The 25543-nt window shown below is 43.1% G+C and overlaps 1 protein-coding gene across 1 annotated transcript in view; it reads left to right on the top strand.

The window, feature by feature from the left end:
• Positions 1-10601: 10601 nt before the first annotated feature.
• Positions 10602-25543, top strand: part of srrm4 (serine/arginine repetitive matrix 4) — a 50566-nt gene continuing 35624 nt past the window's right edge. The window contains exon 1 of the mRNA XM_071897737.2: positions 10602-10807. Coding sequence (XP_071753838.1) covers positions 10602-10807 — 206 coding nt within the window. The remainder of the gene's footprint in view (positions 10808-25543) is intronic.

A 25543-nucleotide genomic window follows, 5' to 3' on the forward strand; every position in this document is an offset into this window, starting at 1 on the left:
TGGACTGTGTCACGGCTGCTCAGTACAATCCGCTTGGACAGAATACGTCTCGCTCTGTAAATGAACTATCATGCACGTGGCATCACCTACCACCTCCTCTTAATTGGCAACTGTATTTATAGATAAAGGCCTCAGCCTGCAGGAGCTGGAGGGCGGCGCTGCACGCTGAGTGTAGCAACAATTGCATCAGCCGGATCTGCACCATCTGTCAAGTGGGCTAACTTCAAAGCTGCTCTCCTTGGGTCATGCTGCGTAACTTATGTGCTTAAAAGTAATGTACCCCCAAAAAATCGTGCACCCCTCAGGTTTGGCTGCCATAGATTCTCATACTCATAACTTGCAAGTGTCCAACCCACTGAGCAAAAAAATGTTGATTAGCCGTTTAAAAGGCGTTTAAATGGTTATAGGCGTCTAGGCTAAAATGAGGCTGCATAGAGTTTAAAAGTGGAAGTTGAGTAGATGTCTTAATTGGAAGGAAAATGGTTCTTTGGAGTGATGCCATAGAGGAACCGTTTCTGGTTCCACAAAGAACCTTTCAAGACTTGAACTTAAGAACCTTTTAATATTCCAAAGAACCATATGGGATATTAAAAGGTTCTTAATTCATAGTTATTGGATGGTGGGTGATAAATGGGAAAATAACCAAACCCCTCCATAGTATATATTGTGCAATTGCAAATGAGGCTATGTGTGTCTAAGCAAAGGAGTGCTTTAAAGAACTGTTTCTGAACCATTTCTGAAAGGTTCTTTGTGGAACCAGAAATGGTTCTTCTACAGTATCACTCTGAAGAACCTTTATTTTTCTGTGCGTGGGGTAAATGACAAAAATAAAGCATCATCTTGTACTTCTCTAGTGCATATTTTTGATATTTACAGCTGTTTGTGCATTGTTTCAAATATGTAATAATGTAGCCTATTTACTGCTTGGTCTAAAACTGGGCTATACGTTCCCAAAAAGATCTTGGGCTATATGAGAGCTAGAGCATAGACCCAATGTTGAAATGACATCTAGCACTCAGTGGGAAGTGATAAAGAAGTGCAAGTACTCATTAAGAAGAACACTGCAAAAAATCTCCATCTTAACAAGTCATTTAGTCTAATATTGAGTCCTAAAATTGTCATTTTCTTAAAATGTTTTCTTTTTTGTTTCCAATGCAATTTCATTGATACTAGTGCAGTGATCTGACTTGTTTCAAGATACTGACACTAATTTCTAGAAAATTCCTGAAACAAGTGAAATGCATTGGAATGTTATCATTGGCAGAATGTTTCTCTTGGTTTAAGAAAAATAACATTTGAAGGCTGAATATAAGACTAAATGACTTGTTAAGATGGACTTTTTTTTGCAGTGAACAATTAAGACTGCAGCAGGTTGATATTAGTAAACCTGATACATTGGGGATTTTATTGCTCTAAAATCAGGCTGTTTGTTCAAACTCGGGGAAATTTTGATGTTTAACTCACAGAGACACAAATCATTTCCCCCCTTGTGCCAGAAGTCTTTAAATTCTGGGGTAAGCCTCAGAACGGGACGGCTGTCCTCTCAGTGACCCTCAGCTTGTCTTTAGGGACTCCGCGTAACGCTGCGCGACAATCACCGCGGATGAGCATTATTCTGTGTCCACAGGGCCCGGTCTCAGCAGATCCGCTACTCGGAGTCGTCCCCAACCCCGCAGTGTATTTACCCTGACGGAGTCCCGTGATTTAATTTGGCGAGATGGGAGTGTCCTCGTACCCTTGCCCTGCGCCGCTGGGTCTCTCCGTCGGACGCCCCTCCCCCTCCCCCGGCCAGCTTGCTTGCTCACAATGTGCTGAGTCACAAAGAACTCATATTTTCCAGCCATGATCTGCACCTCCAGGGAGCCGGCGAGGGACTTGCAGATGGTTTATACCCTTGTTTTGTTCCTTTGCCGTGTCAGATTTGACTAAGGGCGATATCCGTCCCTCATGGCAGCGCTTGTGAAGGCCAAAGCGAGGGAGGGCAGACCAGGGTTAACTGTCACGTTTTACTCATGGGTGTATTTCTCGGTGTTGGTTGTGTTTTGAGTTTCTGTAGGGATATGACTTTATTCAGAGTTTTTTGTAAACAAAAATGAAAATGTATTACACCTTAGCTACTTTTGACAACTTGTTTTCATGTTAAAGCTGCTTTGCTCAACAAGTGAACCAGGACTTGTAAACAAAAGTCACATGGCTGTATCTTGTTTGGACAGAGTTTTGATAACGCTGTCATCCCGCCAGGTTAGAGATTTTGGCAGAGTCAAAACAAATCTGATTCCAGTCCCTGTAACTTTAGCTAAACATGATGGACTTGTCTGCTCTCGTCACCATAATTTACCTTCTCTGGTGTTCATACCAGTTAAGAACACATGAAGAAATAGCTGAATATGATCAGTCCAGACTGCGGTTTGCACCAAGTAACTGCTAGCTATCAGATGTCAACACCTGTTTCCTTATACCCATAAAACCTTGCGTTTTGGGGTCGTTTCCTGTACTTGGTTCATATGACGTTCTCACAGCTAATGAACTGCAACTCAGCTCTCTTAAAAAGTTCGAATGGTATTGCTCTCGCCTGCCCCCCCTCAAAAATGAACTAAAGAAGTAAACGCTCCAGAGTTTGAATAAACTGCTCCGAAAATGCTTGGTGTGAATGCGCCCTTAATTTCAGAGTGTTGCCCCTGTAACAGCTAAATCACGTGACAGTGAGCCCCGGACTCCACTGACCATGAATGACATTTCTCCACAAGTTGAGGACAAGACGATGTTATGAGTACACCTGGAAGATGTCACCTTGTCCCTTAGCAATAATGGTTTTCCATCAACACTGCACTGTCTGTGCTGTACTATCTACTGTACCATTATTATTAGTTACATGGCATCTGAAGTTCAACCCAAAGTCACGTCCCTACTGTCACTGGCAGTTAAGAAATATAGTTAAAGGATCAATAGTCATGTCATTTTAGCGGCTGCAGGCGGTCATCAGGTTTGTTTACTTTGACATCAATATTTGGTCAAAAGGGCAATAAGATGTATTGATTGCTGCTAGGATGTCTGCAGATGTCAATCACAGAGGGAGGATGTATTTGGCTAGAAGGTACACTAAGGTGAGCAAACGAGTGTGAAACTTAAAAACGACTTTTCAGTAGGTGTTTTTATTGTTGTTATTTCCCAAAAAGCTGCTCCGCCGCACATATTGTAAAATGTGCAGGCTTATTGCTCAAGTTTATCACGACTGCGGTTCCTCTGTGGACAGCACGCTTATTTCATATGGATTTTCATTCACACCCCAGGAAAAATGTAATCCTCATGATAAGTATTTTCCAATGTTCTACTCTCTTCTATGAGTGTAAATCAGGGCAATATTTTCTATTCACTATCATAAACAAAGGGCAACCTTTCAACTTGCCGCACTCTTATTAAAATTTCCACCCATTTGTTTTTTGCTGTGGTGGTTATAGCGCAGATAAAATTATTGAATTGGGCAATTTTCACATTTTTATCATCCCCGACATGCATAAGCACCAAGTTTCTATGGTAACAACCAGCGCTGGAATGTAGTCAGGTTGGCTTGTGAGGGATAATCTTTATTTTATCTCTCCACCTAGGGGGAGGAAGGAGAGCTATGAGCTAAGCCATGATGGGTAATTACATTGGGAGATTGACTGCTTTGCCGGTTTTATCCAATGTCTCTGAAGCTGAGACACTTTTCTACATGTACCCCCCCCCCTCCTCCTCTCTTTCTGTGACAGTGTTGATAGGAAGACAGAATTGGAATGAGAATCCATTTATATTATGTATGATATGCTAATAGAAAGATTCAATAAAGCAATGTATCCCTCTAAATTTCCCCGTCAGTCGGCTCTGGGCTTGGTGTGATCCTCCTTAAGGCTAAATCAGTCATCTTGATAGCAGTGCTGTTCTTTGTTGTCTATATTTGGAAGGATGGTGTACAACTATTCAGTATAACAAACATAACAACAGTGTGGTCCATAAGCCTCTGTGTTCAAAAAAGGTGTCAGCAATTGTAACATTCTCCTAAATGTTAATTCTGCTTTTATCGGACAAGGTCCTCGCACCTTGCCACCTCAGCGTCACGTAACACAATAGACCCAGACCAGGTCTATTTACTTCCAGGTGCCGGGGGGAGGAGGGGTTGATCAAAATGCCATTTTCATGGCAGTCATTCCAAAATTGCAATAGCCTGAAAATGGAATATCTTATCAGGTTTGTGCAGCCTGAGCCAAAGCACCTAGAATTTGGGGTTTACATTTTAATGAAGGGATTCTGAGTAAAACATTAAACCAATCGAACCGCCTGTGTCTTTTTTGGCAGCATTCCTACAACCCTCACAGTAAATAGAGAGCGCTAGGCTTGCAGGTAATTTATACTCTACCCAGTAATATATTGGTGCTACTTTAGAAGTCATTCGTAGTTTATAATTGAACGAGGAGCTTCAAAGTTTTAGCAGAGGGAATTATATTCTAGTCCTGTCAAAAATGTCCAAAAGTTGTCAGAGTAAACTAGAGGTCATGAAGCAGATTGGCAGCTGTTTATACGATCATTACCTGATGTCAGTGATGTAACCCGGGCTCACTGGGCGCTCAGGGACTTTCAACTTTCAACCTGTCTGGGTGTGATCAAGCCCTGGCTTGTGAGCCGCAGCCGATGCCGGTCTGTAGCTGTCTCAGAGGCGACTGTCGTGTCTCATTGTGCTTCCACACTGCGAGCAATATGATCAACAAGTCACTGCAAGTTCATTCATTTCCTACAGAGGGTGACCAGGGAGTCTGATGTGTGGACGGTCAACAAGCTTGTCAGCTGAGAAAAGCTGACCCAACTGATTTTGTGATTTTGTTTCATGAACAAAATGGATGGCACTGGCAAGTGTGGCAAGTGCAAAATGGATGATAGGTTGATTACCTATAGCCATTCAAGAATAAAAGTCTCAGAAGCAATGCTTGGAGAAAGGTTGCATCTATCGTTGGGGTTAATGGCAAGCTCCTAATTTTATTAACTTTTTTCTGTTTATTTTCAATTAATGCTACCTAATTAGCACTTGCTGGCTAGCAAGGTTAACTCATCAAAACAATGTAATGTTATGAAAGGCAATACCAAATCAAATAAAAGGCGTTATGATCCATTACTTATAACTTATAAACTTACAGCACATCTAGAAACAAAGAAAAGTAGATATATATATATAGAAGTAAGTTTGGCCGTTTGCAATTAGTGATATGGAGGACAGGAAAAAACCTGAATGCTGAAGATGAGCTGATACCAGAGGGGCTCTTGAAGTTTTGTGGAGGTGTGCATTATGGAAAGTGAAAATGTTCTATGGAAAAATGGCTTAAAGATTTTGATTTTAAAATAAGGGTGTAGCCTCACTGTTTCCTGGGATTCACCAGGTTCGTACTAAAATAACTTGCAAATTACGCATCAGTGGCAGAACTGGTATAAAAACATTACGGACTTGAAATCTCATTGGTAAAGAGAAAGTAAAATTACACATTTGAACAATTTGCCTTTTCCCTTTCGTGTTGAATAGGTCTGCGACAACATGAAAACAAATCCATATAAATGAATCCATCTGCTCTAACAACTGCAATTACTGTCATTGTTGTCCGGCTTCAGATCTGACAGTGTGAAGCAATCCAGCTCTTCCAATACATTCTCATACATTCCCTCTGCTGGGTTTCTGCTAACTTGTTATTTTCTTTGAATGGATGCAATAGAAAATTACAGAGGACTGAACAAATGCCTTGTTGATATATGCTTTGAATTGTTGATAGCAGAACTGGTGTGGCGCTACATGCAAAGTAGATCAATCAGCGCTGATTTCTGCTCTTGTTGTGTTTCTGTGATTTCTTGACCTACACTATCAAACGCATTAAGAAGCTGGCACGCTGTGTAGTTACGTTGTATAAATAACATGCAAGTCTCTTATATGTGATGTCATGTGAACTCTTGAAAAACCCTTTACCGACCAATGTGACTATAGCTGCAATTCTCTCGATTAAAACATGAAATGATCATCTCCCTACAGCTTAATGACTTTTCCCGTGACAACCTCATGTCCTTGAGCTCAACTTTCCATATAAAAACACTGCTAGCAAAAGCACTTTGTAAAAACACTCGGCACGAAGGAAGTCCAACCCGTTGCCCTCGGCGCGGCCCTCCAATATCTCCTCGACTGCAGCTCACGGCAGAAGCGGCTCTTTGGTATTCCCCGCCATAAATGAAACATATTCTGTGTTTTGCCGGACTGGCCTGTCTTTGCCCTTTGGTTTGATTCGAGAGTGCCTCTGCTCCATCTTTATGCAAAGCACATTGATGAAGCAGCCACTTATCATTAAGTGGCTGGCGTTGTTATACATCAAGGTTTCATGTTATCAGCTAATGTATGCATTATTAATCCAGGCGAGGCGCTGCGCTATGTCTTTATGCATACCTATTAGCAGAGAGAGATATTAATTCCCACCCCCGCGTACGACTCTTCAGCAGGGCGAAGTTAAGTTCACATGACGATGTTGTCTTTACACTGTGGAAATGTTTGCTAAGTTTATGATACTCCTTTCACACACACACAACCAGGGAATATTGCTTTATCCAGGTCCCCATTGGACATTTCCGTGTATGAAGCTCTGTGTATTGCCTCCTACATGGAAATGTCCAATCGGCTGGTACCTTATAATATCATCAAAAGCAGATGCAAGTTTCCCACAGGCCTTGAACTATTTCATGGATATCCCTGGAAGTGCTAGTTTTTTCTTTTTAAAATATAGCACCCAAATTCATCCTTATGCCTCACCTCTCTCCATCCTTTCTTGACTTGACAAGATCACACTGCAAAAACTGACAGACTTGTTAAGTTATGACTTATCAAGCTTATTTTAGAATTGTTTTTAGTGGAATCATCTTACTGCACTGGCAGATAATTTTACCGGTTTCAACAAATTAGACTTTTTTTTCAGGATAATATAACTTGTTTCAGGAGATTTACTTCATTGTTTTATGGTGATTTCCTGAAAGAAGTCATATTGGCATGAATCAAGTGAAATTTACTGAAACCAGCAAGATTATCTGCCAGTGCAGTGAGATAATTTGACAAACAATATCATGAAATAAGCTTGATAGGTCTGGAAACAAGATCAAATCACTTGACAGCTTGTCATTTTTTTGCAGTGCATGAGTAAAACATGAGGCCTCTTTGATATCTAATTTTGACCAGTGTCATGTCTGACCCCAAAACACGGCAATTTTGAGTCCCTGAATTTCACCAAACAAGACCTTGAAAGCCATTGAAAAGTCCTTGAATTTGATGTCCAAGTGAGAGTGGGAACCCTGCAGATGGATTTACATTCTGCGTTCAACATGGTGGACGACACACGCCAGGCACGAAGCCAAAAGGGTTAAGCACTGAACTTTCACTCCAGGCAAAGCAGAGTTTGACCTGGTTCTGAACCCTGAACTTGATCGGGGTCGTTTTGCAGGGTGAACCTACCCAGGTCGACCTTTTTACACTGATGGTTGACCCACGTATTCCACACAGTCTGGTGTGAAAGGGGCACAAATGATTATTACTATTGGCTGATCATGAAAAGGTCAATAACTAAGCAGAGAGCTTGATCAATGTGTGCAGTTTGGTGGCTTTGATTTTACACTGCAAAACAACTGTAAGAGTTTATATTAAAGTGGTAATCCATGAAATTCTTGTTTTTTTTATTTTTATTTTGTCTCCATCTTTGGATCTAAGCGCTCGTTGCTGTGGTGTTTCTGCACTGCACTTCCCAGAGATCACCTGTCAATCAAACAGTGTCCAGACTTTTTTTTTTTCCTTGGATTTTCTGTTGATGCAGTTTGAGTTTCTGTAGGTGGCGCTCTCTGTTCTTTGTCTGTTCAGTCATGGCGGCTATCGCTGCTCATGCTAACTACCCAGTTCTTCTTCTACTTATTCCAAACAAACCAGTGTTGCTGCATCACCTCCTGTACGGCAGAGGATTTTTCCCGGGAAAGACTTACGAAATACCAGGTGTTTAGAAATGCAAATGTAAAAGCTGTCATGAACTGGCTATAGGATTAAATCACTATTGTGTTATCAATCAGCGATAAAGAGTAGCAGAATGGACATTTATTTCTATGAAAATGTCACAGATTATTACTTTGAGAAACAAACATAAATTGCTTGGAAATATTCCCGACTATATATGGGCACTGCCTCTCCAGCTAGCATTTTAGAAGAAAAGTGAAGTTGTTGTACATGAAGGCTGTCAGCATTTCACCTAGTTTCACTCTGTCATGTGACAGCTGGTAAGCAATAACAAAACTCTATACATTCCTCTTTCACAGTGTTGCATACAGTTGCCTGCCTCAGCCTAAATAGGGTTTCAGTCCTGTAGTGGCTCGGCCCACATCAATAATCCCTCCCAACATTTCCAAGCCTAGTCCCACGCATTACAGCAGTGGCAAGCGACAGATGATATGCACCATTAGAGGCAGAAGGCAGAAAGAAGAGGAAAGGGGGGGGGGGGGGGGGGGGTGTCGCCGCGCTCTTGCTCTGTGTTATGTTGTGTAGAAGTAGAGAGGAGAGGAGGAGGAGGAGGAGGAGGAGGAGGAGGAGGAGGAGGAGGAGGAGGTATCCGACGACGGGGAGAAGCTGAAACCCGGGGGAGGTTTGTGTCAGCCACATGCTCCGGCTGGTCCTCGCTGAGCCAGGCCTTTTGTTATGCTGATTGGCTCGGCCTTTTGTCCACGACTCTGATGGAGTTGTGTGTGTGTGTGTGTGTGTGTGTGTGTGTGCGTGTGTGTGGATGTGGTGGGGGGCATACAGAGGAAAGATGGAGGGGAGAAAAGAAAGAAAGAAAGAAAGAAAGAAAGAAAGAAAGAAAGAAAGAAAGTACATTCAATTTGACATTTTTGCTGACAACTTGTCAGAGTTACCCAGACACAAGGCACAAAACAACAGGAACTTGCATTCAAAAAGTGTAAGACTATGGACAGTAAAATAACAATAAATATACATATCACATATCACTTTACATATACCGTATATACTGTATATTCAACATTCACCATTCAATAGCTGTGTGTTCACGCTGTGTGGCATACAGTATAATTGCAGTGTAATTGTACAGAGAAAGCTATACTGAAGAGAAAGAGAATGAAATTATGAGTTTATTGTTATTTGTTCATTAGGAAACCCATTAGCTAATGTTTAATATCAACAGCTTGTCTCCCTGAGGTCCAGACATATAAAACTAAAAATTAAAAGAGAAAATATAATGTAATTAAAGCAACACTCAGCAAATATATGTTAGTTTTGTCAAAAGACAACAATAAAATCGATTATTGAGATCACCTCAATAAATACATATTAGAGCTACATTTTGATTCTGGAAAAACAGGTGTTTAATCTGTTTTTTTTTTTTTTAGAAAACCTACTAAGTGAAAGAAGGAAAGAAAGAAAGAAAGAAAGAAAGAAAGAAAGAAAGAAAGAAAGAAAGAAAGAAAGAAAGAAAGAAACAAGAAAGAAAGCAACCAATTAACTGATGCTGACAAGAGACAGGAAAGAAAGTGAACCTAATCAAGGGTATAGTAGAGTAGGATGAGGGAGAGAGAGAGGGAGAGAGAGAGAGAGAGAGAGAGGGAGAGAGGAGAGAGAGAGAGAGAGAGAGAGAGAGAGAGAGAGAGAGAGAGAAGGATGATAGAAGGTGTCCCTCTCCCCTGTGTCCAACCCCCAGCCTTGACGTCACAGGCTGAGAGAGACAAAACAAGCCGCTGTCAGCTGAGCTCCTCACTCGATTTGCACACACACTCACTCTCGCACACATACTCTCCGACACACACTCCGACACACACACACACACACACACACACACACACCGCAACACTTGCCTCGGCACTCGGTCAGATCTCAACCGCTGTGTGTAGGCGTGCGAAGCCTCTCTTCACTAAATCAGTGCACTCCAGCAACAAGAAAACCACTTGGTCTCTCACTCCTTCATCCACAAACAATGGGACTCAAAGATGCTCCGTCTCTTGTGAGTGATGCCTAACTCTGCCTGAAGCTGCCGACGGGAGAGAGAGAGGTGGTGGGGAGGAGGAGGAGGAGGGGCGGGGGGGGGGGAAGCGGAGGACGAGAGTTAGAGAAGAGCGACTCAATCAAGCCAAGCTACGGGGGAAAAGGAGCACTCCGACTCCCAGCCCAAACCCCGACCCCGACCCCGTCCCCTCATCTCCAGCAGCAGATGTGACAGGAGAGGCGGAGAGAGAGAGAGAAACCCAATCCCCTCCCCATCTGGGAGAACAATACCCAGCCTGCCGTTGGAGGGGGTCAAGCCTTTGTCCCTCTCCCCACGCTCCCGCTGAAGAGTGAAGAGGAGACGCACTGACACATTGACCCACTGTGCGAGGAGAAAACGCTGCTGCGGCTGCTCGCAAAAACCACTGCTCCGCTCAGCAAGGTTTGATTCAGTACTTGGACAGCTCCTGAGCGACAAGCAGTGTGTGTGTGAGCGTGTGTGTGTGTCCATGAGTGCGTAGACTCTCTCTGGCGAGGTACCGTAGGAGTGCTTGAACCGGTTTGGAGCTTCGAGGACGCCCCGATGCAGCCCCCCTGTTCCCTCCAGCTCGGCCCCTGCGGCCCCTCTCCCTCGTCCCTGGGGGAGACGGGCGGCGCGGCCAGCCTCCAGCAGCTGGAGGAGAAGCAGCTCTTTGAGAAGTTTTGGAAGGGGACTTTCAAGGCTGTGGCCACGCCGAGACCCGAGAGCGTCATCGTGGCCAGCATCACCGCCCGCAGGAGGGTGACTGAGTGAGTTCTCTACTTTGTAATACCCAGTGGTCCGTCGGGCACGAAACAATTTGAAATGTGTTTGGTACCTGGCTGTTCCCGGGGAGTGTTGTTTTGTTTTGAGCATGTAACTCTCTCAACTGCAACACACGCACTCGTCAATATGACACAGCAGCAAGTGGTTGTGAACGTTGATTATTGAAGGACTACACTGACTTTTTGGGAAATTGTCTCGTGGTCAACTTACCTTTTACATGTTACAATAGGAGTACCACCAAAGTACCATCATCTTTTGTGTCTCATCAACGCGTTAGCATACAGTAGGTCAAGTGTCCGCAGGCAACTAGCATTGTCTAACATAAGAAGAGTTGGTGTTTGGGTTATTTTCTGCCAATCCTCTTGTCACATGAGGAGTAAATCGACCCATGGGCCAATTTCCCAAAAAGTAGTCATTTAAGAAGTTCAGAATTTAGCCTCGGTTTTTGATCTATCACCGGCGAAACTGTATGTCTGTATGTTCTCTCTGTGCTTAAGCATGCAGCGTTGCACGTGTGACACACAACCAAACACAGCTGGCATGAAAAGTGTTGAGGTTCTGGTAATTGTCCCCTTTAAAGGTCATCTGGCAGCGTCTTCCTGCCTCTAATGTCAGACTTGTCCCCCTCCCAGGGACATGGCTACGTGCCAGAGTCTCAGTCGAGGGGCCAACGTGTCACGTGTTCGTTCCCCACTTTCATCATTCCACCCAAAGGTTAGCCATCGACTTACCGCCTCGGAGGGAGGAATCGTAGCATCCGGCCCCGCTAAGAGGAATATCTGTCGCCGTTTCTCCTCCTTATCCCTCTTCCCCTCTTTTTATCCCATCCTCGCTCCCGTCTGCACGATCAACCCTGATCCCCCGGCTTTGACAACTTCATCCCTTTTATCATGCATTGCTCAGCGTGCTGTGCCTGTTTGTCAAACACTACACATCGGCGGCAATGGTACCGTTTTGTCTATGAAAAAGGCTTACATGCAACGGCACACTCGTACGCACATAATAAATGTGTAAACAGGTAGGACATACACACACATGGTCAGAGACACACGCACTCTTACATAGCAGAATGATGTAGTTCGCTTGGGTGACCTTTGAATGGTTTTGACACCCACTATCAACTTTCCCTTATGTGAAATTAGCGATGTTAATGAGGATTAGAACGGCCCATTTCATCCTACATCAGCACAGGCAGGGGAAAGACACATTGAACCAGATAATGTGTCTTTAATGGCTTCTATTACAGCAGGGCCATAATGCCGTAAATGGCTTGGTTATCGGGGATTTTATGAGGTTGTAGGATATGACCAAAAAAAAAAAATGTGTGACCAAATACGCCCTCACTTCATCGTGCCCCAGCTCAGTGATCCAACCAAATAATTGCAGCCCCAATTTTTCTTACAATCAACTGCAGCTGGGTACAGAAAATGGACTTGCTTCTATTAAGGGACGTGGGCAAAAAATAAGAAAAAAAAAAACGAACCCACAAAAACTGTAATGTTATGCGGCTGGCTGCCACGAACTGAGCAGCGTTTTGAAATAGCCAGAGACTCTGGAGGGGGGCCAGCTGTCTCTTCAGCTTTAGCTTCTCCAGGAAGGAAGCTCTCCTCGAGCGGCTTGCTCCTCCATCGGCTTCTTCTGGCTGACATTGATGATGATGCCGGCATGGCAGGGGGAGACGAGAGAGACGCTCCTCAGAGAGCAGACATAATGTTGCTAATTCGCCTGGGTCTGTTTGTGAGAGGCAACGACGACGTCCCCATCGTCCACAGCTCCTCTCTTGCCCCCCGCCTCTGTGTATATTTGCAGGAGGGGAGAACTGCAGAGGGAACTGGGGTGACATGGATTGTAAATAATGAGTGAAGCACATTGCAACACAAACACAACACCCAGAGAATATGGATGCAGGAGGCACAGGCTTCCTCCCTACTGCACTGTTGATTTTGCCCAAGCAGAGTGTAACTGGGGAATGCTTAGACCATCAGAATGCATGGCCTCAGGCCCGCTGCTCTCCCTCTTTCCCTCTCTCTCTCTCTCTCTCTCTCTCTCTCTCTCTCTCCAAGAGGAAACATCATTATTCACTGAGGATAACTGAGGGGTGATGAACAATTGCAGTGAAACGGCAGGGGCAGTGTGTACAACAAGCAGAGAGGGAACGAAGGAGACCGAGGGCCACGGGGAGATGTTTCATGTTCAATCAGCGTGTTTTTTTTTTTGTTTTTATCGTCCTCGCCTTTCCTTTCCTTTCCGTTCCCTCTCTCTCTTTTTTTTTTTTTTTTGGAGGGGCCTGAGAGCCACAGAGGAGTAATTAGAGTGTGTTGTTCTCCCTCTCCTCCCCTCTGTCCTCCCTGTCTCCTCCTCTTCATCCCTGCCATAGAGAGGGGGATGAGTTCATTGGCTCTCTATAGCGGGGTGGGGCTTGTCCTAAACCATTATACCCCTGCAAGCTGTTTTCTTCATGGGGTGCTCCTCATTAAAAATGCAGGCTGGGGGGCTGTGTTCTCTTGTGTTTGTGTGTGTGTGTGTGTGTGTGTGCATCTGCAGTGGAGATGTTTTCCAGCAATTGCAAGGGTTTGAATTCAGGGTGTGTGGTGCCTGTGTGCGTGTGTGTGTGTGTGTGTGTGTGTGTGGCTGGAGTGTTAGTGGGGTCTTGTCCAACTCTGTGGCAGATGGCAGGCTGGGGAGAGAGAGTGCTAGGCAAAGGGGGAAGGCTGGGTGTGTGTGTGTGGTGTGTGTGTGTGTGTGTGTGTGTGTGGGGGGGGGGGGGGTCAAGCCTCTTACCTCAGCAGATGCTGGTTTAACGAGGAAGAGAGGAAAAGGGATTGGAAGGGCTTGTATCCGGACAGCGCCGGTGGGAATATACAATAGTAGATGTTGAACAAGTGGGTCCGGCTCTGCATCAGGACCGCATGTTTTTTTTCCAAACGACTCACACACAGAATCACGCCTGCATGCACACGCACGTAAAAGAGTTTCCGAGAGTAGCGGTAAATGAATAAGCAATATAGAGTCTCCCAGACGTGGAGGAGTGGCAGAGCTCCCCGTGGGACAAAGCATCTCTCTCTCTCTCTCTCGCTCTGTACAGAATGACAAACATGATTTAGTGACGGACGAGGGCTTTGTCTGCCGCTGTATATCTCTCTGTCTCTGCTTCCGCTCTCCTCATCGCTGAATATCTTTACCCGGCTACTTTCCCCTCTCTTCACATCAGTATCTCTCTCTCTCTCCCTCTCTCTCAGTATCTTTCCAGTGTGTGTTAACTCTCCCTCTCTGTTTCTGTGTCATATTACTCAGAGCCTATACTGGATGCGGCTGCTCAATATGATGCCCGGTCCCTAGGCAGGAATTGGACTTATCACCGCAGTGGAATTATATTTGATATTGATTTCCGCACAGCCAATCCATTTGAATCAAACCGGTGTCTCTTGCTTAACGCTTGATACGCCGTTCCAGTGCATTTTACAGTAGGAGGCATTTCGCGTGCCATGGGAATTGAAGCTAGCTGAGATTTGCACGATTGCCAATTGGCGGAGTGGATTTATATTAGATATTGATTTCCGCACAGCCGATCCATTTGAATCAGACTAGTGTCTCTTGATTAACACTTGATGCACTTTCGCAGCATAAAGTTGTGCATTAGGAGGCATTTAGTGCATCATGGGAAACCGAGGTGACGACGATATGTGACATTGCTAATTTGTCACTGTTGGTTGAAAACCTTGTATCTCCAAAGCATCAGCTTTTCAAGAACTAAGAAACTAAAAAAAACAGCATTGTTTTTGGCTTGACCACCGTGCATTTTGAGTTCATCCACTGCGGTTTCAAAGGATTTCATAAGCACTAAAGATTGCAGAATATTCCCAACTCACAGAGAAGAGAAGAGATGGAAATCACCAAAATTGGAGTTACAAGGTTTTCACACATCAACAACTGATGAATGATTTGAATGCCAAGACAGAAAATGATATACTTCATACAGAAGTAGCCATTGTAGAAAATTAACACTTTACTGCCTGCTGCTGCATTGTTGCTCCACCTCTGAGAGGAATTATTAATTAAAAAAATCAACTTTTCTTCCATTTTCAGTCATCAGAAGGTGGAAATGGAAATGGTTTGGCAAGTAGCAGTTTGAAACACTAGAATTTTGTGTTACAATACTCTTATTATATATATACTCCTACTATTTGGCTTTACTATATCTATAACATTTGCAAAAAAAAATACTAGTGGGCTATAACTGCAGAATAGATTCAGGTTGGACTTTTTTGAGGGCTACTAATGTAGATATAATTTGTTCCATCTTACATATGTGTAAGATGGAAAAAAACACTGTCTTTCCATCACTATAAAATCACAAGACAGGGTGTCTTAAATACATGCTGCTATTTTGAGCGGAAATCAAGTCGTGCTGTCATGCAAGCCATGGAGAAGGCAACCTGCGGAGGCTGGCTGGTCTGATTGCTTCTACAGCCCCAATTAGCAACACTGTGAAGTCTGTCCGTATTTCTCTCCGCCTGCAGGCTCCTATTTCAACAAGCCTAATCACTTCCAAGTACTGCTGCAGTATGGACATAATGAAGAAAATAGAGGGAGAGGAGAAAAAAAGAGGAAAGTGCACTGTGGCGTGATCTTATTTTGTCTTAATCTTTCACCAATGTGCAGGATTTAGTGGAACTTTGGGGTAAATGGATTTGTTCGCTTTATCTATTAGCCCAAAAAACTGTGCAGCTAAAATGACAGCACATTCAAAGTAGAATACATAACATATTCACCGTCCCATAGCACAAAATGACTATAATACATCTGCAGGGGTTTGAAAGGGTTTTTGATCAATACCAATGACTCAACGATTACTTCACCATGGTGCTGAGGTTTCTGGCTTTCAAAACTCACTTTGCAGCCCGAGTATGACATTTCCATCTGGTGATGATCTGGCAACTGAGAGATATGACTTTTGTTTTCATAACACTATAAAACACTACTGATTCTGAGAAAGGATACGCTGCAGCACTAGATAGACCGATAGATGTTTTATATATGCATGATGCGTATAACGATGGCTGCCCCGTGCCCCTTGTATCCCGCAAGTCCCTTGTATGGGGAGCTCAAGAGAGTCTTTAATGTGTGAATCCCACCAATCCCCACCAATCCCCCTCCTCGGCGCTCCCCTGCACCCCCATCTGTCTGCAGCAGCTCTTTCATGAGGAGACGTAAGGCTGTGTGCTTGTCTCTGCTGCTGCTGCTGGGGGATATGAGTCAGAGGCTGGAGCCGCTCTGAGCCCTTCTGGGCAGTGTGCTGCCAGGCTAGCCTCTCACACACACACACACACACACACACACACACACACACATGTATGTATTGTTATAGTTGTGTGGACCTTCATCGACTACATTCATTCCTTAACCCGAAGCTTGAAATAGAAACAATTCGCCGCTGCATACAAATTTCTGTGTACTTGCCGCAACTTCGTATTGTTCGTTTATTTAGAGTCCACACCAGTGGGGGAGCATTAAGATTAAAGAGGTAACCGTAAACTAGGGAAACCAAAAATAGTGGTGACAATAACAGCAAGAGCAACAACAATGGAACAAGGTCGCTGAGGGAATATGAGGATTTACAAGCCGTTTGATTGGTCATAAAGGTGCAGGTATCGTTCATTTTGAAGAGTTGACCATGAGATGTTGGCACTGTGATGTAAACAAAGGCAATGAACCGAAAAGAGGAAATGGAGACGCTTTTCCACAACAGAACCAAACGAAGCAAAGTACGAAGCAAAAAGGAACTTTATTTTTTCGGCAAATGTGTCCTTTGGTCCGTACAAACCTGATGAAATTTGTTTCCACAGCAAGTATACTATGGGCTTAAGCCTAACTTTAATCCTCACCAGCACACGCCTAACTTTAATCTAAAGATAATCTAACCTAATTCTAATATTTACCCTAAACCCAAGTCCTAACCCTAAAATAGCTCCTTGAAGAAGTGAGGACCAACCACCATTCCCTCAAAGATGAAGATTTTTCTCATCTTTCTATCCTTGTAAGGACGTTTGGTCCTCATGAGCATAGAAATACAGGGACACACACACACAGATACATACAAAAATGTGTACCAACTGCAGTATGCACCTGCATACACGATGGCAAATACACACGCACACACACACACACACACACACAGCAGCTGATATACATTGCACCCTAGAGGGCTTGACACAATAATTCCTCCGGAACTGAACAGCAGCCGCAGCATTTTAGAAGATGAGAGCCTGAAATTAACCCTTCCATTCAAACATCAAGTCATATGAGTTTATTTTGTTTGCAAAAGTCCTATTTTGTGTGAATAAATTCAAATTTACATAGTGAGCTGCTATGAAATTTAGCCTCAGGAATGACCCAGCCTGAGCGTTAGCTCTGTGGTAATTCTATTTCTATAATAATATATTGGAAGCTGCCAATTCTCTCTCTTCTTCCTGCAGCTGTTGGCTGTTGTAAAGTCTAACATCTGAATGGCACATTTTTATGCGCAACATTTTGTGAACTCCTGAAATCATTTTCTAGTCCTGGGAAGAATTGGTTCGCTCACATAATTGAAGGCAAACTGTTTTTTGATGGGAATCTGTGCGGCGGTTCTAGAGGGGGCGCTGACAGCTAATTAAAGAAAAAAAAATCCTTCATAAATGTTGTGTTCCAATAATTGGACAGTTCAATCAATATCAGTAAACATAAACAATTATTTCCAAGAATCCAGCAAGGCAAGAATGTAATCTGTCATGCCATGAATAGAAATTTTCTGCTCCATTGGTAATGAATGGGGCACTGACTTTGTGGGCTCATAAAATTTTTGATTGGGTTTTACACCTGAGTTAGTTTTATTTCATGATTGTGAAAGAGAATCACCTTAATTTCTGTCTCAAAGTCCCTCTGCTATTCACTGTCAATGGAGCAGCTCTACAGAGAGTCTTGAGCTTCCCCTTGTTTTTAGTCTATGGAGCGAATTGTTCATGTACACAAACCCAGACTAAACTATCCCAGAGCATAGGAGCAACTGTTTCTGTTTTAGGGTGGATTTTTGCCATATGTATTATGGGTCAGTAAGGTTTCCCTCCTTCCCTCAGTCCAAGTTGGACTTACTTTTATGTTAAAATCGAAAACACAGTGACATTTAAAAAGACTCCTGGCATTTAAAGCCATTAATGTTAACAAAGTGAATTGTGTTGCTTGTTCACTAGATGCACGTTTGAGTTGACTTGTCATTTTGTCAGTCTGTACATTATGTAGACTTTGCAAGAATAAATGCAACAGATTATAACAGAAGAACAAATGCAGCAGCCCTATAACAGCCATGAAATGATAAAGTCGGTGAGAGTGCAGTTGTAAAAAAACTGACTACAATCACTAGCTTTAATAAGTCAAACTTCATTAGGAGTTTAATATCTTTTTGAGCAATGGCTCTTTAATGTTGTGACTACTCAACTTTATTTGGGGTTGCGAGGAACAGATACGCACAGATGTTGCCCCAAATAGACTCTCAACTTCATGTCCTGCACTCACTGACACACAAAAGAAGATATTGTGTACTTGTTTGACATTGAAGAACCGGTGCAAAGCAAGGATGCAGCTCACTCCACTGAATAGAAAAGGAATATGCTGTAGTCAAGTGCCGTAGTACAGAACGACCTGTGACCGCCTGTGTGCTCCTTACGTTTTGCCTCTTATAGAGGAATATAGGTTGTACAAGGTTGTTTGGAAATAGATGTACTGTACTCCGTGTGGAGTGTGTGTGTCCAGCAGCCAGCATCTTCATGTAATTTGCCTCTTTATTTTGACAGAGAGAGAGTGAAAGAAAGAAAGAAAGAAAGAGAGTGAGGAAGAGAGAGAGAGAGAGAGAGAGGTGGAAACTCTAGGCAGATTTTTAATAAAGAGGTGAGATGGAAATCAATATGGTTAATGTCAACATTATGGAGTGAAGAGTGCTGCTGTAATAACTGGTGCACAGAAAGGGAAGAGAAGAGAGAAAGCGGGGGAGGGAGAAAGAAAGAAAGAAAGAAAGAAAGAAAGAAAGAAAGAAAGAGAGATACTCTTTGAGTGACAGGCACCATTTTGAGGCTGTCCATTTCAGGACACTGGAGCACCCAAGGTTATTACATTTTACTGAATATCGTACTCCAGCCCGTGAATAGAAACCCTTTCCTGAATCCTCGCCAAAGGGAATTGAATTATACAACGGCACACAATGTATAGCATTGAATAAACTCATAATAGGCAATGAGAGGGAAGGTGAAACACTCCTTTGTCCTCTACTGGGTCGACATGAAATGGACGGTAGTAAATCTTACAGACAGTAAGAGATGACCTATTCCTTTGAGCGATTCATTACAAGGAGCGCGGTGGCCGAGAAAGGGACGACTCACTCATTACTTCATATTAGATCTTTGCAAACCACGGATGTCCCTGCACATGAAAAAAATATCAGCCAACTTTCTACTTTAACTCCTTAGAATTTGCCCCGCGGCAATAAGGCACCACAGTGAAGGAGAAAGAAAAAAAAAAAATTGTAAGCAAGCCTACAGAAGAAGACTTTTGCTGCTTTGTTTCAACTAAAGAATTTATGAAAGGTTTATGATAATGCTTGGGGGTTTTTTTCCAGGCAAGTTTTTCTTCATCTTGGTTTAAGGCTGAGTGGAGCCCAGACTCTGTGCCTCTGGGTTACTTTTACCTGGTTTCTCATCACATTACTGTCCTCCCTTGTACTGGAAACACTCAGGAACCTCACATGCATCACTTCCTTCTGAAGCATTTCTCACATGGCAATAAAAGTGTAGTTGAATGGGGTTGGCAGGGAGAGAAAAAGCGACTTAATCCCTAACATCCTGCCGAACGTCAATAAATCAAAATCAGTTTCTGCATCTTTGACATACAGAAGGACGGAACACGGAAAACAAATTCTTGTCAAACTGTCCGCAGGAATACGTTTGAACTGGTCTCCCATTATCTAAAAAAAACACACACACTCTCCTGCGTAGTAAACTCCCGAGCTTGTATGAGCCCCGAAGAAAATGATATAAAGCGACAGGTTTTGAATATACGGCAGCTGAAAAAGTCATAATCGTAATAAGATCAGTGGTGCTTTGGGGGAAAGAGAGATAGTTATTGCCACATCCAACTGGAACGTGCCATGAGGAAGCACAATCACTCATAATGACAGTAGGCTGAAATCCCTCTCAGACTAAAATTGCACAGAGGCCAAGGCCTCATTAAATATGCATACACACCCCAGAGTTGGCATATTGGAAAATCTGAAAAATCCTACACAATAGGCCGAAGCATTTTTTTCTTCTCCTAGTAGCAAATGCAGGTCTGGAGTCAAAACACCCAGGAGAGCCTTATTTACAACAAGTTCACACACACACACACACACACACACACACACACACACACACACACACACAGGACAGGCAGACAGACAGTGAGCTTCAGTTTTGCCTTGGGATGACTAACTGTCGGCCCTGCTGGGTCTATAGGTTTTTTTTGCTTGCCGTGCATGCTATTTCTTTGTAACCGGACCCCTGAAGCGGTCGTAGGATTCATTATTAAAATGCAAACTTATCAAAGTCAGCTCCTCATCACTTAAATTAAATCATTTCAAGGCTGACTGGCTCCCACATCCCAGCCTCCTCCTCCATTTTTCATTTTCGCTCCTTGCCCATCCTCATTTCGGGAAGACGATCTGCCATTCATGTGAAATTGCCACCATTTGCATAACTGATGCCGGGGTAAGGGTGCAAACTATTGCGGCGTCGATGTCACAAATGCAATCGGAGATGGTAGAGGTGGAATTAATTGGCCCAGCCGCATTACTTCCCTTCCTCCTCCGCTCCCTCACCTCTGCTGTCGTTTCTTGACACGAAATGTCAAGCAATGACAAGCGATGTCTCGGGACGGAAAACTGTGCCACCTTTTTCAGGTTCACGCCAGGTGATAAACTGTTCCTGTGTTTCACTTGGTATACTGTGGAAAGTTTTTGGCAAGGTTGTGTGGGAGAAACAGCCTGTTCCTGCTGCACTGTTGGGTCTGTTGTCTTTATTTTTCCAGCTTCTAAAAATGTTGTTTTATCCTGCTTCTTTGGCCCTTTGCAATCAGTGAGAGGGGGAATGAAGTTAATATTTTAACAGCGGACAGTAGCACTCCATAAAATCTCTGCAGCGAGTGTTTATCCTCAGAATTACTAAGCTGAATCCAGAGGCACACTGTTTGAGTTCTTAGCTTAAACAGCCCTCAGACTTCAACCTCATTATGTCATTAATCTTCTTTTCAGTATTCACTGATATTCAATCATGAATTCATTTTGTTGCCTTGTGTTGCATCACTCTGTGGACATACAAACGCACCCGTGGCCGAGTTCCATTTTTGCTGCATGCTTGTTTAGAGGGACAATAAGAGTTTTACTGCTTCATAGTACAAAATGGCCATAATACATCTGGGTGGTTGATAGGGTCACAGAGTCAATATCAATGACTCAACGGTGACTTCACCAGGCGCTGAGGTTTCTGGCTTTCAAAACTCACTTTGCAGCCCGTACTCCGTTCTGCAACAAAAACTCCCCACCCACTGGAATTTCAAGACACTCCCAATGTATAACAACTAGTCGTTAGCACAGTTAAAGTTGCTCTAAGCAAGACTTTTATGTAAAAACACACCCGTCCTATCAGCCTAAATCACAAAGTGGGGCTGCAATAGAGCGTCTCTACTAAGTATAAAGCATCACAGACCGGTAAACATGAGCGTGCTGTGTGCAGTTTACTGACCTCACCTTACAGGATTTCTGGGTACTGAAGTTCGTTATTGCCATGCCATTTGGACCCGCCAATGTGCAAATTTGCCTAGTGTACACTGTAAAAGATCTCCATCTTAACAAGTCATTTAGTCCTAAATTGAGTCGTAATCAAAACTCATAAAAAACATAATTCCCTTAAAAATCCTACTTTTCTTAAATCAAATGAAAAATCTGCCAGTGGGATTAGATACTTTCACTTGTTTCCAATGCAAATCAACTTGTTTCAAGAATTTAGAATCAAGTGTCATTTTCTTGATACTAGTGCAGTGATTTGCACTAGTATTATTCTGACTTGACAAGTGAAACCGCATTGGAAACAAGTGGAGTTATCTCGCCTCATTGGCAGAATTGTTCTCTTGTTTTAAGAAAAATAAGATTTTAAGGTTGAATTTGAGACTAAGTGACTTGGTAAGATGGAGGTTTTTTGCAGTGTAGTAAAAATAGTGTAATAAAATTTCAGAATCTTACTCTAATGCCACATCAGATGAACATAGATCAGAAATGCCAACCAAACAATCTGATTTTGAGGCAATGGATGACATCACCACATGGGGGTCAACATTAAGGACAAGGAGTGATAGTGTAGCTCAGAACTGTGTCGAGGGTGCAAACTGTACAAAGCCTCATCTTCCAAGCGTGATACTTCCCAGTGTGTGAGCGTTATTCCCACTGACGTTCCAGTAGTCGGCAGATCCCACAGAGAACTGATTAGGACAAATGGAGCTGACAGGTTTGTCGCTGTTCCCGGGGTGAGAGAGACACGCGAGGAAGTGGAGTCAAAATCTCCTGTTCTGTCGGGCCAAATCACACCGAGCAAGAGATGGGAATTACGATGCTTTTAATAAGCTCTTTAGATCTTTCAGGCTGTTTGATAGCAGTTAATCTATTTATTGTCAGAAAACAATGAGGATTTGTTAGCCAACAGCACTTCCGGCTATACTAACCTTTATCCACGACAACATGCATGAAAACAAGCCTCCACCTGAACATCCTTGTCTTTCTTGTCATCAATAAGTGGGTGATGTCTCAAATCATAATGAATTTTGCAAATTAGGTCTCCCCCCCCCCCCCCCCGCACACCGCCATGATTTGGGACTTCACGTTTGCAGACTGCAGAAAGTCATTAGAGAATATTATTTTTCGTCACGTCAGCAGACCTCCCAAACGCCACGAAATGGCTTGCTGTCGCAGTAGTCCTTGGGAACGGCTCATTTCATTCCTTAATTAACTCAGTAACAGCCATGTGAACTGTGCAGACAGCCGTTAGACATATGTTAAATGTGGTCAGCGTAAGCATTTCGGCAGATACGGACGTCCTGAATGCAACGATGTCCGATCCAGTTCAGCATTTCAGCATTGCTAATTCATTCACTCCATGACTGATCTGACAGTCATGCATATACACTACCAGTCAAAAGTTTGGACACACGCACTTTTCTTTATTTTCTATTTTTCACATTTTAGAATAATAGTAAAGAACTATGAAATAACACAAATGGAATTATGCAGTGATCAAAAAAGTTTTAAACAAATCAAAACTATCTTATATTTTAGATTCTTTAAAGTTGCCTTGATGGAAAGGCAAAGGCTTTGGAAAGAAATTCATAAATAAGCATCAACTTTACTATTTATATTTGTAAAAAGGAACAAATTTCAAGCATTTAAGCATACGCCTTTAGATCAAAATGGCTTTAAGAGAATGAAAAACATTCAATCAGGTGTGTCCAGATTTTTGACTGGTAGTGTGGGGAAGTTACCTGGTTTGTTGGAATATTTTGAAGGTTGGAGGATGAACAAGTTTGAGCATTTGCATGTTAGTGAGTCACCGGCAAGGCAGGTAGTCCACAAACTGTCTTCATCTGAACTTTCAAATTCCACATATTCATCATCCTCAGGCCCCCTACTGAGGTGATCTGTTACATATTCAGTGCAAGCGATTCATTAGGTATGGGCAGCCTTAATGAAATGATGTCTGCATCGCAAACTCCCTCACTCAGTGATAGATTTGCTCAGACAGGCACAGTTCAAGTAGAAGTCACCTGGTGGGTTAGAGCACTCCGAGTATTTAAAAATTAATAACTTTGAGAATTTGGACCAGTTCACGGAGCCGTATTTGCGTTCTTGTGCAACGCTGCCGTTGATCGATATTTCGATCCGTTTGTGTTTGTGAACTGAATCAAATCCCTCACTTTAAAGAGTCCTTCAAAAAGAGTTGGTCACGACAACATTGTGCTGAATCCTACCAGCGTCTTTACTGCATGCAGCGTGAAATGAGCTGAAAAGGTGAGAAGAACTAGCTGATGAAGGTTTGAATTTGACCACTAATTAAATTTATCTGGCATGGATCTGGGTGATCTGGGGATATTCTTCCTAATTATGAGAAATATAATTAATGTCTCTGGCATATGAGCTAATTTCAGAGGCTTACGATCACTTTTGATAGGAGCTGGGAAGACTTTTTCAGTTTCGCATCGATGAAAGAATCGGTTATCGCACTCCTCCTTATTCATTTGGAAAACATGAAAGCCCCACAGATAGCCACATAATTAAACAGTTATTTTGGGGCATTCAATTTAAAGTCGGGCTCGGCGGTGTCCTTGTAGAAGAAATAGAATTGCTTTGTCTCAGCACTCTCTTTGACTCTGAAGACAGTTTAAGGAAATCTAGTCGCAATAAAACGGCAGATCTGACTACGACGGGAGGCTCAGAATTAATGATTCGTCTTTGATCCGAGCGGGGCGATGCGCTGCTGCCTTTGTCCCCATCTAAATGAGTTCCTAGTTCTCTGTGAGGCTGCTAAATTATTAAAGCTGTGCTAGAAGTTGGACTTTTTGATTTCTCTTTTCTTGCACTGTACTGGCAAAATAATCCAAAGGTTTAGAATAGAAAGAATGTGAACTATATCTGTGTTTGCAATGATCATGATGCCTCATAGAGTTGTAGTACAACGTCTGCCCAATGTAATAAACGTCCACATTAACCTACATTGTCTATATTTAGATGTTATTTCAGAGCTTACTGCTGCAGAATACAGCATAGTACATTATGTATTGTGATGGACAACGGGCCGCCAGCTGCAAATTGACTGCAGGATGCCCTCATTGTGTTTCATATATTCAGCTGGAGCAGGGGGGACCTTGGCCTTTCAAGTGATGATTTGCGTAAACAAATGGCTCCTGACTGGTGGCATAATCCTTCTCATGATGGCCAAAGGGCAAAGTTAATGCACTGAGATATCAATGTCAAAGTCAAAGAGTCGAATATAGTCTATTTTTAATCCGTTTATCTGACTCCTTGATTTTCGGCATATTTTCTTTGCTAATCGAACTGATGAAGGCCGCGTTTGAAATCCGCCGCTTTTGAAATTCAGATTTTACACATGAATCGTAACCACTGTATATGGTGATAAGGAAACATTTTCATGAAACTCATTCTGCATAATAACTATGAAGCACACGTGGATCCTAGTCTAGTAATAAGTCAGAATGCTCTGAATGTGGAGACTTTGGAGAGGAGGAGATGCAGTTGCCTCGTTGACTTTCCTCTCTTTCCTCTCAGCGCTCCGAGAGATTGACATATTTACTCCTCCTCCTCCCCGCACTCTCCTCCGCCATCCCTCTCTCCATCTGTCGCTGCCCTTAACGACACCTCATCCTGTTGAGAATAGGCGGAGAGAGGCAGGAGATTAGGGGCTAATATGGTATGGGGAAGGAGGTCTAATCTCACAGGCAGCCTATCTCCTCTCATATAGCCGGCGCAAGGACAGTCTGATTGACTGGCTGACACCGACTGACTGACAGCCGCTATGCGTGGGGCTGGAATGACAGCCAAGTATCCCAAGGTTAGGGTGCGTCAAAATGGAGAAGTCAAGTATAAAAACCTGTTA

The sequence above is a fragment of the Centroberyx gerrardi genome, chromosome 8 (assembly GCF_048128805.1).
Source record: "Centroberyx gerrardi isolate f3 chromosome 8, fCenGer3.hap1.cur.20231027, whole genome shotgun sequence".
NCBI lineage: Eukaryota > Metazoa > Chordata > Actinopteri > Beryciformes > Berycidae > Centroberyx > Centroberyx gerrardi.